Genomic DNA, 15,454 nt, shown 5'->3' with positions numbered 1-15,454 from the left:
CTCTGAGCTCTAGACAAAGCAAACTCTCCTGCAAATTCATTAATTAACTCTGTTTTTCCCCTCGATTCAGACATTTTCCCTTCAGGGCTTTCTTACAGATCTAAGATCACACAAAGGTGTGGGATGGGCTCAGTTGCTTCCCTGCCCTTATCAGAAAGCACAGCCAAAGGTTTGAAGTCACTTCACTTCACAGCCACATTCCCAATGCTCCACTGATACATGTTGGCCCTAACATCTTGCCCAGGCCCTTACGCTGGCCTGGAAAACCCAAAATTGCTCACGGCAGAGAAGCAAGTTTGTGCCAGAGGACCAGAACTGAGTAGAAGCAGTTGATAGGAAATGACACTGCCCCAAGCCAGTGCTCATGGGAAGGACCACCAGGTTAAAGATCCCCAAAGTTAGAGCATCCACACAGGGAAGAGCACTCAAGGTCAATGACATGTGCCCCTCCCGTCAGTCTGCCTTCTCCCAGGAAATATTTAAATACAGATAAGGGCTAGAATAAAATGAGTCTCAAGAGAAGAACGATATTGTGTTTCCTGAGAGCGGGAACCCCCAACTGTCTCTTCTCCCATTGTGTCCCTGGTGCCTGGCTCAGATCCGGGTGCACAGAAGGTGCTAATGGTTTGCTGTGTGGATAAATACTCATTTAGAAATGAACTTAGTTCTTTCTTTCCAGGTAGGTGAGGGGAGAGGTGGTTTTCCTTTTGCTGCTTTGCTTTCTTTATTCTGAGGATTGTTACCAGTAAAAGCAGGAGGCCTCACCTATGGCCACAGTTGCTGAGAGCCAGCTGTGGGCTCACAGTCAGGCATTGGGTGACACTCTTACCCTCACTCAAACCCTAGCTGGCTCAGTAGGCCCCATGACCCCTCTGCAGGTACAGGGTGGGTAAACTATAGTCTTAGAGGAATTTATGTGTTTACAGATGAGGAAACCGAGGGTCAAGAAGTTACATGTCTTGTTAAGGTTTCACATCTAGATCAGCCCTTGACTGTCTGATTTGGGAACCTATAATTTTATTTATTTATTTATTTATTTATTTATTTATTTTCAGATCTCAAAAATGATTTTATTATTATTTTTTTTTTGAATTTTAGAATTTTATTTATTTTTTTATACAGCAGGTTCTTATTAGTTATCCATTTTATACATATTAGTGTATATATGTCAATCCCAATCTGGAAGCCTATACTTTTAATCACAACTTGCTGTGCACATAAGGATTCTAAGGGGATGGAGATGCAGGCTGGATGTCTCCTAAGCTTTTCTTATCCCAATGGAGCCACCTAAGTGGTTTCAGTTCCTCCAAATCCATTTTTATAATTTGGTGAACCAAGTGAGAGTTCTGGTTTGGGGGTCAAAGATTGAGATTCAAAAACCACATGTGGCGTGGGACCACGACACCATGTTTAGGGGGTGCTTTGCCAGCTTCTATTTCCATGTCCAAAGCACTGGGCTGCAGGTCCAGAGAGAGCCCCTCACAAATAACCCAGCTTCACTGTGTGCAGGGGCAGGAAAGAGGATGCCCAGCTCACTGCCACCCACAAAATTGTGCCAGGCAAAATGTAGGTGAGTCTGCTCCCTCCTTCTCCCAAATAGTAGGTTTAGCAAGTGCCTCATGATTAAAACAAGGAAAAGGAGAAAAAAAAAAAAGAAAAGCAACCCATTTCTCCTCCCCCCAAACTACAAAAAATATATAAACAAAACCCCATTTATCCCTTCTGGAAAATAAAGCTTTTTTTATGAAAAAAGGAAATCAGTAAGTATGGTGGGCAGTGTGTCACGAAAACTTACAGGGTCTCCCTCCTCTCCCTTGTGTCCTCTGCTGCCTTTCAGACCTGGAAAACCCTGGGAGGAAAGAGAGAAAATTTGATCTTAATCATCTTCCATCAACTCAAACTTGTTACATTAGGCATTTTAAACAAGACCCTCCCTCCAACCTGGTTGTGGTTTTTGCAGGTGTGGCTGTGAGTGTGAAGAGAGTCAGACAAGTTCTGGGGCTGGATTTTGTCCTTGTTATTGGCTCTGAAGGCCTCTGCGGAGGTGGCCTCCTGATGCCTACAGGAGGCTGAGTTTGAAATCCAGTGCAGCTCAGGGCTTCAGGGTCAGCCCTGTGCTTGGGAGTGTTGCATGGAGGACAGTGGTGGCCACCAGGACCCTTTCATCAGGCAAACTGATAACATTTCCAAAGAGATCATTTTACTTTCTTCTGCTTTTTTGAGGGCTCAAAAAAGAATAAGCCCTTCTCCAACAACAAGGTTACGCATATTTAAGTTACTATCATCTCTCCCTCTGCGTTTAACTGCCTCGTGGTTTATTTTTGGCAAGGATTTCCTTTAAGGTTTGCTTTCCTCACCCTCTAACACAGGTCCGCACTGTCTGCTCAGTATACTGGGGAGTTCTGCTCTTGGAATAGAATTCTCGTACCAAGCAACATAATAAGAGACGAAACTGTGTTAAACAAAACACTGTAACTTAGTAAAAAGTCAAGGGGAGGGATAAATTAGGAGTTTGGGATTAACATATACACACTACTGTGTATAAAACAGATAAACAACAAGGACCTAAAGGGAGGTCCTTGATCAATTATCCTTTCACAAGGATGGACAATGCAGCACTGAGGAGCAAGAATCGTGTTTGAGCTCTTAAAATAAAATAGCCCAGACTCCTTTTCATTGTGATATCTAAAATGCATTTGAAAAGTGCATAAAAGTAAATAAAATATAAAGGTACAGCTTAATTATTATGAAGTGAACATCTGTGTCATCACCGCCCAGGCCAAGAAATAGGACATGGCTGGTACCCAGACACAGCAGCTACCCAATCACAAACAACTCCCCACCCCTCCCCTGGGAACATACTCCTGCTTTTATGATAATATTTCCTGGACTTAAAAAAAAAACAAAACAACTTCACTACTTAATCATTCATCCCTAGACACTATGGGTTAGTTTTGCCTCTTTTCAAACTTTTTATAAATGAAATCATACCATATGTAGTTTTCTGTGTTTTCTTTTTTTTGGCCATTATTGTGTTTGTAAAATTTATCCCTGTTGTTATGTGTAGCTGTAGTTCATTCATTTTCACTACCTTAGAGCATTTTACTGAATTAAAATACCGTGATATATTTATCTATGCTATTGCTGTGTAATTGATCTTTCATAATCTTTTTTTAAGGGCTATTAATCTGCAGTGCTATGTTCTTTTTGCAGTTCAATCACATATCATTGCTGATGAAGCACAACTTTCCCCACCATTTCTAACACCTCTTGACACCTTTCAAACTGTCTAATGTGCAAAAGTGTAAATTGCAAAGCCAAGGAGCAACACCACCAAGGATACATAAGAGAAAAGGGAGTCATTCTTAATAGTAGCATCAAAAGTGAGCCTTCTGAACCCTCCTACACTGTTGGTGGGAATGTAAATTGGTGCAGCCACTATGGAAAACTGCATGGAGGTTCCTCAAAAAACTAAAAATAGAGTTGCCATATGATTCTGCAATCCCACTCCTGGGCATATATTTGAAAATACTCTAATTCAAAAAGACACATGCACCCCAATGTTCACAGCAGCACTATTCACAGTAGCCAAGACATGGAAGCAACCTAAAAGCCCATCAACAGAGGAGTGGATAAAGAATATGTGGTATATTTATACAATGGAATATTACTCAGCCATAAAAAATGAAATAATGCCATTTGCAGCAACATGGACGGACCCAGAGATTATCAGACCAAGTGAAGTAACTCAGAGAAAGACAAATATCATGATATCACTTATACATGGAATCTAAGAAATGATACAAATGAACTTATTTACAAAACAGAAATAGACTCAGACATAGAAAACAAACTTATACTACCAAAGGGGAAGGAGGGAAGGGATAAATTAAGAGTATGGGATTAGCTTATACACACTACTATGTATAACATAGAGAAACAACAAGGTCCTACTATATAGTACAGGGAACTATATTCAATATCCCATGAAAAACCATAATGGAAAAGAATATGAAAAGGAATGTGTATATATGTATAACTGAATCACTTTGCTGTATTGTAGAAATTAACACAGCATTATAAATGAATACTTCAATAAAATGTATATTTTAAAAAATGTGAGCCCTTCTGATCTGGCTCCTACACCATAGAAGTCACACAAATGGCCCAAAGTAATTACATCAGCATCAAGCGAAGGTTGCAAACCCAGCTACTCAATCTCAGCTCCACCTACACCAAATCAAAGCCCATTAGGTAAAAGCATGTCACAACTGAATGGCACCTTTAAGACTTGTGGTCCTCGGATCCCTTGAGGTCCTGGAGTCTGTGAACACTTGCAAAACGTACAGCAGCAAGTCCTCTCCGCAATGTTTCCCTGGAAAAAAGAAAAAATGGGTGAGCAACTATGGTGAGGAACTTCATCACATAAGAACTGAATTGACATAAATCATAATTCACCACCTACAGCCTGTCCTCTCTCATTGGGTGAGGGGCTGCAGAGAATAAGAGGTGCTTTTTGACTTAACCCTGAAGAGAGAGCACGAGATCAGTAACTGCACTGGTGACATATCTTTTCCAAGGAAATGACCTCTATTTATAGAAGGGGCACTCACTACACAGATGGCCACAGGCCAAGTGTGCACAAGACTGGTTGGTTCCTAGTTGACAGCTCTTGTTTCCTGGGATTTCAGCAGCATAAACTGTTGGGGGCTTTTGATTTGATTAGGGGTTTGTTGGATTTTAGCTTCCTATGAATTCATTTGGCGAGATGACAAAGGATGAAAGGGCATGGGGAAGCAAAAAACAATGCTCTGGGCTTTCACACTTTTTCATATGTTAAAGACCATGTAACTGAATTTAGGGCAAACAAGGGAATCTTTGGGAATACTCATCAGGATTCCAATTCCAATGTTCCCAGGGCATTTTGAATAATGGGTTTTTTTTCTTCAGCAACTCACCAGATACTATGATACCATATTGCCCAATTCTCTCACTCCAATGATCAGGTGAATCCTGTAATCAAATCCTTTTCCAAATTCAAAGCTGGAAAACTCATCATGAGAGGTTGAGTTTAGGGAAACCACCAGCAAAGCATCAAGTCCTAGGCAGTAAATACAACAGATATAAAACCCCAGGAATTGTACACAAAAAAGAAGGAAAGCCCATCTTATTTCCTTTCCAAGAGAAAGGAGTGTTCTTGATACTGAAGAACCCAACAGCGCTTTGCCTGCATCTTCAGTACACACATGAGGCACTGGTTCCTGACCTCAGCATGAAATCTAAGAAATCTTGCAGAAGAACACTAGCAGAAACTGTGTTTAATTCCTCACCACCAATCTTTTTTTTCCAACTTTATTGGAGTATAATTTCTTCACAATGGTGTGTTAGTTTCTGCTTTATAACAAAGTGAATCAGTTATACATATACATCTGTTCCCATAATCCTTCTGTCTTGCGTCTCCCTCCCTCCCACCCTCCCTATCCCACCCCTCCAGGTGGTCACAAAGCACAGAGCTGATCTCCCTGTGCTATGCGGCTGCTTCCCACTAGCTATCTACCTTACGTTTGCTAGTGTATATATGTCCATGCTTCTCTTTCGCTTTGTCACAGCTTACCCTTCCCCCTCCCCATATCCTCAAGTCCATTCTCAAGTAGGTCTGTGTCTTTATTCCTGTTTTACCCCTAGGTTCTTCATGACATTTTTTTTCTTAAGTTCCATATATATGTGTTAGCATACAGTATTTGTCTTTCTCTTTCTGACTTACTTCACTCTGTATGACAGACTCTAGGTCTATCCACCTCATTACAAATAGCTCAATTTCGTTTCTTTTTATGGCTGAGTAATATTCCATTGTATATATGTGCCACATCTTCTTTATCCATTCATCCGATGATGGACACTTAGGTTGTTTCCATCTCTGAGCTATTGTAAATAGAGCTGCAATGAACATTTTGGTACATGACTCTTTTTGAATTATGGTTTTCTCAGGGTATATGCCCAGTAGCCTCACCACCAATCTTAATGCAGTTCTGGGGCATTTGAAAGCAATTTTTTAAGAAAGGATATTGTTCAGCTTCAGAGCTCTTCTGAATTTTTTTAAACATGGTAGTTAGTAAGTTTTTTTAATTTATTTTTTTCACCATTTTTTAAAATTGAAGTATAGTTAATTTACAATGTTGTGTTAGTTTCTGGGGCACAGCAGAGTCATTCTGTTATATATATATATATATATATATATATATATATATATATATAACAGAATATATATATTTTTTCCATTATAGGTTATTATAAGATATTGAATATAGTCAATATCTGTGCTATACAGTAAGTCCTTGTTGTTCATCTATTTTATACATAGTTGTATGTATGTGTTAATCTCAAACTCCTAATTTATCTCCCCCACCACTATTCCCTTTGATAACCATAAGTTTGTTTTCTATGTCTATGAGTCTATTTGTGTTTTGTAAATAAGTTCATTTGTATCATTTTTTTAGATTCTGCATAAAAGTGATACCATATGATATTTGTATTTCTCTATCTGATCTCCTTCACTTAGTATGATAATCTATAGGTCCATCCATGTTGCTGCAAATGGCATTATTTCATTCTTTTTTGTGGCTGAGTACTATTCCACTACATATATGTACCACATCTTCTTTATCCATTCATCTGTCGATGGATATTTAGGTTGTTTCCATGTCTTGGCTATTGTAAATAGTGCTGCTATGAACTATGAATTTTTCTGAATGTAAATTAATCACAGTAATTTGTAAATTAATCACAAAATTTGTAAATAGAATGTAAATAGCTCTCAAATCATCTCTACTGCCAAACACCCTGGCAGCTGGGTGGGCCCTGGAAGCTTGAGGAATGCCTAGGGTGATTCCAGTCTCAGCTGAACTCCTGGCCATACCCAGGAATTCATTTATTCACCCATTCACTTACTCATTAATTCATTTGCTGGTCCATTTACTCTTTCCCTCCTTTCATTAAACAAATATTTGCTTATTAGGAGCCTATTATGTATTAATCATTGTACCAGGGAGAGGGTCAGGATGCTACAAAAGTCTGAAGAAGAAGCTCCTAACTCAGTTTTGGAAGGTCACACAAGGTTTCTGCAAAGAACTGATGTCTAGACTGATCCTAAAGGATGAATGGAAGTTGGTCAAGGGAAAGAACCAGAGAAGGGAGGTGGTGAGAACTTGGGGGAAGCTGAGAGTGGGGAGAGTCCCAGGCAGAAGGAAAGAGGACATGCAAGGGTGGGGAGGGTGAGGTTGAAAAGGACATTGGAGGGAGAATGGAAAAAGTTCTGATGCTGGAACAGAGTGTGAGCAGCCAGGTAAAGCTGAGTGGGAAGTGGGGCCAGATCCTGTAAAGCCTCACAGGCCATATGAAGGAATTTGATATTCTAAGAACAGTGGGAATATATAGTAGGGATTCAAGAAGGGAAGGTGACACAACCAGGACATTTATGGCCCCTGGGAGTTTCCATGGAAGCTGAACACTGGAAGCCACGAGGGCTACACCAAGGAAGCCTCCAATAACATGCCCCATCTGCCAGTCACCTGCCTGCCTCCTGTCTCTGTATGTAACTCTCTGCTTCTGCATTTAGCTCCCAGCTCTTCTGAAACTATGACATGGACAGGGGAGGTATAGTGAGAAGTGCTTTTCAAAATCCATGCTGCAATCTATCCTATGGAAAATCAGACACAATAAGAAGTGTCTTAGGTTCCTAGAAGCAGAATCTGAGACAGGAATCTGTGTGTAAGTGGCTTACAGAGGGAGAGAGAGAAGCAGGAAAGGGAAGGGGAGGTTGTGAGCAAGGATGTGTCTCAGTAAAGTCCTCACCTGGGTCTGATTTCTGAGGGTCCCTGGAGTGTAGGCTGTACCAGAGTTGACCCACTTCAGGCAAGAGTGCTGGGTTTCTGTATCCCTCTGCAATAATTACCCCTGCTCCCATCCCTCAGGTGGGATGTGTGACCCCAACCCCCATTCCAAGCATCAGGTCCTTGTTGGGGTCAGTCAAGGGCACACATCTATAAAAGATCACAGGTATAAGAACTTGGCTGTAGCATTTGCAGCCTTTGGGGGATAAGTGGGCAGCTGGTCAAGGGGGTTTGGGCAGGACACTAGCAGCAGTTGCTTCAAGTGGCCAGGCAAATCCCAAATTCCAGAGCACCCTAGTAGGTACAGACTTGTTCAGCAGATTCCATGCTTCATCATTTACTTTTTCAATTTCAACTTTACCTGCTTCTCTGAGCCTGTCTGATTTATCTTCAAGCATTATTTTGCTTTCACCCCCAAGACCATCTGAAAAGATGAGTAATACCTGGAGAAAAAGGAAAGCATAGAATGGGGTGACATGAGAACAAAACATATAACTGGGAGGGAGAAACCAATACAAGAGCATAGAGATGGGAGCTAGAATGTGACACGGATATTGTCCTCGGGATGCAGAGGTATCCTTAAACGTGTCCCACATGGACTGCACGAACTGTGCATTCAGGTGAGTTGGCCCGTTGACAGTGACTTGCAGTAGGCTGTCAAATATTGTTTCCTGGTAGATTTGGAACTTGGCGGGGAAATTCTGGTCACTGTTCACCTTAAAGGCCACACTCACCTGTACCTCTGTGCCTGCCCTGCAGCTCACACCCCTGAGGGAGGTAATGTCCTCTAAGATGCCTGAGAGGTATGATTCTAGCCGGGGGTGGCCATGGAACAATGACTGCCCCAGCAGTTGAGTGGAAATGTCAAAGCTGACCACTATGTCCAGAAAGCAGTCTGGAGACCAAGGGAAATAAGGCCAAATTAATGAACAGACAGGAGCAAGGAAGGGCAGATGAGTCAGGAAAAGGGGAAGCAGTCATGGTCTAGGGCTAGAGGGTCTCTAGGACCCAAAAGTGTCCAAGAAGGAAAATACTGGCTGCTCGGTGAACATGTAGCACAGGTTCACCCTCCCCCTCCCCACCCTTGCATGTCCCGTTCAAATGTTACATGTTTCAGTAACTGTTTGAAGTCTAATCATGGTTTAGTCTTATTCTCAGTGGCTGGCCTCGTGTGTGTGTGTGTGCACGTGCGTGCATATTTTCTTCTTTTAATGATGACATATTAAGATGCATATAATTATAACATATTAAACATTTCAATTGTCCTTAGAGTTTATTTAATCCAGAGGCCACCAACTCAGTTGGCGGCAAAAGCCGGGAGGGTAATGTCAACGAGTCAAGTGGGCAGGGAATGAGAAAATGAACGCAGAGCAACAACACATCTGTTCACCGTTCAGTTCCAGCTGAGAGTAGCCATGTGGGAAACGGGGCCTAATGTGGTTACGTTGTCTGATTTTTCAAAAAGAAACCTGAAATCTGCATTTTAATACAATATCTCCAGTTTGTAAAAGTTATCAATTAATTAAGAAGCTGTCAACACCAAATAGGACAAACCCAATTCAGCTACAAGTTGCCACTTGGTCACCCCTGACCCTGTCCAGTTACTCATTTTACACACGAGGAGATGGTCATGCATGGAGGTTGCTGTTGCTGAACCAGAGTGGGAACCCTGGCATTCTGATTCCAGTCCCAGGCTCCTCCACCACTGTCATCTGCCCCCAGTGAGCACCCCAATGGAGAGCTTGGAAAAACCAATGTGTTTTGTAAAAGAAGTTGCTTCCATCATAACGAGTCTAGAAACAGAAGCACTCTGGGGAATTTCTGCCTGTTGTGCAAATTCCACAAAATATTAGCCTTCACTGTTGCTCTGTCCTCCCAACTCTCAGCCTCAAGTGTACAGAACCTGAGTCCCACGTGGCAACTCTCAGCTGGAGCTGAAAAATGACATCCTCATCAGGTGAGCCGTGGCTCTGCGTTCATTTTCTTCACTCCCTGCCCACTTGACTCACTTCCATGACCCACCCGGCCTTTGTAGCCATCAGCATTGGTGAACTCTGGAAATTAAATAATCCCCAAGGACAACTCAGATCTTAACTATGTTATGATTATATGAATGCCATCATTCAAAGAAGAAAATGTACAGATGTGTGCTGACACATCTGACACAGATGGACCACACACACAAACACACATGTGCACTGAATCCCTTACAAGATGGTTTAACAAAGTTAAAATAGGAAAATGTCCAATCAGCAAATGTTTATTTTACTTACTTCCTGTGGGATGCAGGGCATTGCTCTAGGACTTCCAGAAGCAGAGAGGGTAGAAATAGGAGGCTGAGTTCCAGGTGTTAGAGGAGTATAACCACTGGATTACATTAGGGGGCAGGGCTGACCAGGGGACACAACCCAGGGCCTCCTCCAGCCTCTGCACCCTTTCCCCTGTCTCTGAGGGAGGCTGACCGATCTCGATTTCTGGAAACAGAGGAGATATCTATTCTCACCACACACGTGTTCTGCTGGACTCACCCACAAACACCTTGGGAAATGGACAACTGGGAAGCTGCAATCAAATAATAACAAAGAAAGAGAAAGGGAGCACTCACTGGTTTTCCCTCAACTCTGGCAGATTTCACGGACCATTCTTTTTTTCACATCCACATTCTTTAGTTTATCAAAGTCTTTAAAAGTGATGATTTTTTCAGAATTGCCCGTTATCGACAAGAGCTGTTCCTTATAAACATCTCCTATGCCCAAAGCCAGAATGCAAATGCCACCTTCTCTCAGGGTCTTCGCTGCTTCTGCCACATCATAGCGGGGACCCCCAGATGTGATAACCACCAAAGTCTGAGGGACACCAGCCTTCCTTCTCCCACCAGCGGATTGCTCAAACATAACGCTCACTTGTTTCAGGGCCAAGTCCATTCGTGGAAGCCCGTTGCTCTTCGTCATAGTTTGAATTCAGACTTCCACTGGGTTTTAGTCAGAGAGTTTTGCAACTCAATAATTTCTTGGTAGTGGCTCCCAAATTGTGCTATCCCAATTTTCATCCTTTGAGACTGAATGTCAAAATTATCAATTAAGTCTGACAAGAAAGTTGTCATGGTAACAAAGTCTGAATCAGGTACCATGTCAGAGCCATCACAAAAGAAAATCACGTTGGCTTCTTGAATGTTACAGACTGCAGTTGAAAAAATAAATCAGTTACTGTTCTTGTGAGTCATTCTAAGTTTTCCCTTTGTTCAAATGTTTAAATTGCTTTACAAAATCCTCACTTTCAATGCAAATTGAGATAAGGTAACAGACGAGAGAACCACGATTGGCCCTCGAAGAGAAGAAAAAACAGTGGGGACGAGAAAGCTAATAGACTTTGTTTCAAATTTTAATTAATTACATGATTCATTTGAAAGGACACTGAACACTACTCTGAGAAAGAAAGTAAGATGTTTGACTAGGTTGAATATATTCTTTAAAAAGTCATTACAAAGGCTTGAACTCCCTTCAACATACCCATACTGGAACGTTCACCCAAGTCAAGTACCACTGTACTATTATTAGTAATCCTTTTACTATTAATGTTACCATTTTACATTTGTGTTGAAAATTATCATTTAAAAAACCTGTTTAGCATACAATAATGGTTAGTATTCATGATCACCTTGTGAGGAATTATTCTGTTTGTTAGGTAAAGAAATGGAATTCAGAGGTTAAGTAAGTTGCCTCAGAATACACAATTACTATGCAGAGGAGCTGGTACCTAGGTCCCTTTTATCCGTAAATCCAGCACTTTTTTATATTACAAATTGTTTTAATAATATCATAACCCAAATATTAAAATTTCATGGACAAGTGTTAATAAACAGGTTACAGGGTCATCTCCCTGAAGTCCAGTGTGAAATGGTCCATAACCAAGGGATGATGCTCGGTTCCCTTCAAATGCGAAGGCTGGGATGGGGCAGCACTAAAGTGATCACTGAAGGTAACTGAGACGACGGAGCATGCATCACTGACTTCTACTGCCTGCTCTGCTTTCCCCCCTTTCTTTCACAGCTGTGTCTCCCTAATAAACTTCTTGCATCCCAAACTCCATCTCTACTGCCTGCTCTGCTTTCCCCCCTTTCTTTCACAGCTGTGTCTCCCTAATAAACTTCTTGCATCCCAAACTCCATCTCAGCATGTACTCCAAAAAGACAGGTGTGGGAGATGAGAAGAAAGCAGTCCCCATATTCCTAGGAAAAGACTGTAGTCCTAGTAATGTCCTAGATTTGGTGAGGACACAGTGATAAAAAAAGCCCAAGCCTGCCCAAGGAGCTCGTAGTCTTGTGATGGGTACAGGTAATGAAACAGCAAGTATGTGTTAAGTGCTACCACCAGGAGAAATAGAAGGTGCAGGAGTTGAGGACCACGGTGGGGACACTGCCAGGTGCTGGGTCAGGAAACTGGCAAACAAAGGCTGGATGTGACAGACAAGCTAGGTGCAGCCAAGGGAAGTGGCAGGCTCGTGGTGGGTGGAATGATGCATGCAAAGATGGAGGAATTTCAGGATGATGGGAAAGACTGTGAAATGGGGGACAAGAGGTGAAATGGGGGACAAGAGATGAAGTGGGAGATGTCAGCAGGGGCTACGTGGATCACAGGAGTTTAGAAACTGTAACCTGTGAGCAGATCAGTGACACAGCCCATTGTGTATCAGAAAGATCACTCCGTGTTAAGGATGGTCTGGAAGGGAACAGGACAGATGGCAAGGGTGGGGGTCTAGGGAAGGACCAGACAGGCGCAAGAATTGAGCTGGCCCCACTCCCTTGGGAAAAGTCATGTTTTCTTAAATACCATTATTCAGTATCTGAAACCAAGAAGCTGAATTTATTGCTTACTTAAGTAAAGTAGAGCTGTGGAGATCAGAAGTAGTTTCACCCAGCCTAGCAAATGCTGGTCCGACACAGCATATGGGAGGAGGTTTTGTTTGGGGCTGGACTATTTCACAGAGATGAGAGTGAGTTAATGTCAGTCGTAGAAACATGATTTGTGTTGGACACAAAAGTAGGTTTCAAACTGGTAGAGAGGAAGGAAGGGAGGAGGAAAAGAAAAAGAGAAGGAAGTCAGAAGAAGGGAGGGAAGAGGAAAAAAGAAGAAACGAAGTTAGCTGGTTGACTGATGCATCTGCCATGTTGGGAGGCCTGGGTTAATATCTGGCCAGGATTCCAGCCTTCCAAGGAGGCACAGAGATCTCCTAGATGACTTGTCAATATCTGCTGCTTTGAGGTCAGGTGGCAAATCTCACCCTTTCCTCCTTCAGATGTGATGCCTCCAGCCCCTCCTGCCCCGGGGTATCTCATGGATCAGCTTTGGCCCCTTCCCTACTGGTTCCTAGCAGCCAGTCTCTATTACCCCATTCCTGGCCTTTATCCAGAAAAGTTCACTATACCACTTGGACTTCCAATGGCCCTACAGGATGCCAACAATCCCATTTAGAGGCCCCTGGAACTTTGAAGACAAAAGTCTATCTGTTTAAACCATGAAACTCTCCACTTGAGTTTGGCCTGAAACTGATACCGAGTAGTTGCACTTGGGGCCATTAAGCAAATGGGCAGCACAGGCAGCCGTGAAATGAGGAAAGGTGAATATTGCCCTAAGAAGAGTCCTTTCTGCCAAGAAAAAGGAAACAGGGAGGCCAGATAGCAAGGATTGCTTCTGAAACCTTCTTGTGTAATGTCTTCAGTATGGTGGCAAAGGACCTTTAGACTCTTGCTTAATCAATAATGCATTTCTTTCAGAGATGAGAAAACTGGTAGCCTGAGCAGAGAAATGTTCATCCTGTGACACCCAGGTAATGGGAAGCCAAGTTATCATATATTTTTTGTGTAAACTTGTATTGCTATCCCTGTAGAAACTTTAACAGCCCAACTTACCCTCTTGTGCATTGGTACACATACTATCTTGCAGAGGCAGGTAAATATCTTTCAGTTTGTTGAAATTACTGACGTGGATAGTATAGCTTTTATTCCCCACCATAGTCTCCAGTTCTTCTTGGTCAGCCTTTCCTACACCCACTGCATAGATGATGATGCCTTTGGCTCTTAATTTTGAAGCCATGTCACTGAGCTGATTTCGGTCATGGGATACCCCATCTGTGATGATGATCAGCATCTGCTTCACGTTTTGTTTGAGACGGCTGCCATGTTCCTCCATGAACATGTTGTTTGCATGCTGCAGAGTCCTGGCAGTGAAGGTATTCCCTTCCGTGTCCCTGGGCCTCCTCAGATGCTCGATGATGGCTGATCTGTTTGAGTACGTATTGAGGTAGAAGAGAACCTCAGGATGATCCGAGTATCTGAGTGCTCCAAACTGAACTCTGTCCGGGCCAACATCTGATTTCTTCACCAAATGGATAGTGACGTTGATCATGCTTTCTTGGTCTTGGGGAAGGATGCTGCCTGAATGGTCCAGCACAAACACAATGTCTAACTGTCTAATCCTTTTACAATCTGAAAGGAGAAGAGAGCAGGCATCACAAACTTTCTGCAGTGTGTTCTGCACAGACAGACTAGAAGGGAAGAAACTATGTTTGCCACATCCCTCCCAAGTGCCAGATACTGTACTTCGCTTAGGTACTGTTGCCATTTTAAAGAGAAAGAATTTGAGGGCTGAGAGATGTACAACTTGCCCATATCATGATTCCAAGGACACTGGCACCCTTATCTATATAACTCCGTGATCAGATTGGTGCTCCTCATGCCTCCTGACCCTATTCTGCTAAATTTCATCGGGTCGTGCAACACCTTTTGCTAAGCAGGCTTTCAACTGGAAGGGAATGTCAGAAGGTAATTCAATGTAGTATAGTGGTGAGACACGACCAATGTTTGCCAGACTGGCCTGTAGTTTTGAAAGGGTCAGGGGCTCAGTGGATAAACTTGGAGTTTCATCCTGCTCCTTCAGGCTCCAGCTGTCTCCTCATCTTCTAGTAGAGAAACTTTCCCATGTGCACCATGCCTCTTTGTATTTATATGTATTCCTTCCCCTGACTTCTCAAACTGGAACCCAGAAAAGCCCACGTAGGGGGAGAGCTAAGTCTCCTGTCACCTCACCCCAGCCCCAAGCCCTCTTCCACATTAGAAGCCAAGCAACCATTCTGGCTCAGTCTCCAAAGTGTGAGCTTGTTTCCACTCTTTTCCTTCCTTAAGTAACTTAAGCACATGCTTCCCAAAGGTTCACCCTCCACCTGCCTATCTTACCTCCAATCCTTATTTCTGGCAATGAGGCCTCAAAATTTCAAGTCTCATCCAATGTGGATGAGCCCAGGCTATGTCAGAAAAAAAACCCAGTGTGATTTGGTGACTACTCATAACTTGATAAATATTTATGAACTGATCTAATGTATGAGTCAGCTAAAACTTCACCTCTTGCTATAGACAGGGTCTCCACAAACATTACATTTCTCAAAATGAAGAAAGGCCAGAAAGAGCCCTTTGGATTTCAAAGGTGGGGCCGTGGCCTTAAGGTAAGCCTTTCTTAGAATGTCTCCACAATCCCAAGAGTTTGGGAATCACTGCCATTCTTGGAGGAAGA

The 15,454-nt window shown here is 42.6% G+C and overlaps 1 protein-coding gene across 1 annotated transcript in view; it reads right to left on the bottom strand.

Annotated features, from left to right (window-relative positions):
• COL6A5 (collagen type VI alpha 5 chain) overlaps window positions 1–15,454 on the bottom strand; it is a gene marked incomplete at both ends in the record, with an annotated part of 103,201 nt that overhangs the window by 59,676 nt on the left and 28,071 nt on the right. Inside the window, 9 exon segments of the mRNA XM_082624344.1 lie at window positions 1,796–1,849; window positions 4,283–4,375; window positions 4,959–4,964; window positions 4,968–5,101; window positions 8,251–8,784; window positions 10,495–10,504; window positions 10,508–10,849; window positions 10,855–11,069; window positions 13,798–14,373. Of these exon segments, the coding sequence (XP_082480470.1) occupies window positions 1,796–1,849; window positions 4,283–4,375; window positions 4,959–4,964; window positions 4,968–5,101; window positions 8,251–8,784; window positions 10,495–10,504; window positions 10,508–10,849; window positions 10,855–11,069; window positions 13,798–14,373 (1,964 nt within the window).

The sequence above is a fragment of the Mesoplodon mirus genome (genome assembly GCF_964341445.2).
Source record: "Mesoplodon mirus genome assembly, chromosome: 6".
Classification (NCBI taxonomy): Eukaryota; Metazoa; Chordata; class Mammalia; order Artiodactyla; family Ziphiidae; genus Mesoplodon; species Mesoplodon mirus.
Note: the sequence above shows the minus strand (reverse complement) of the source record. Positions and strands in the feature narration are given on the sequence as shown.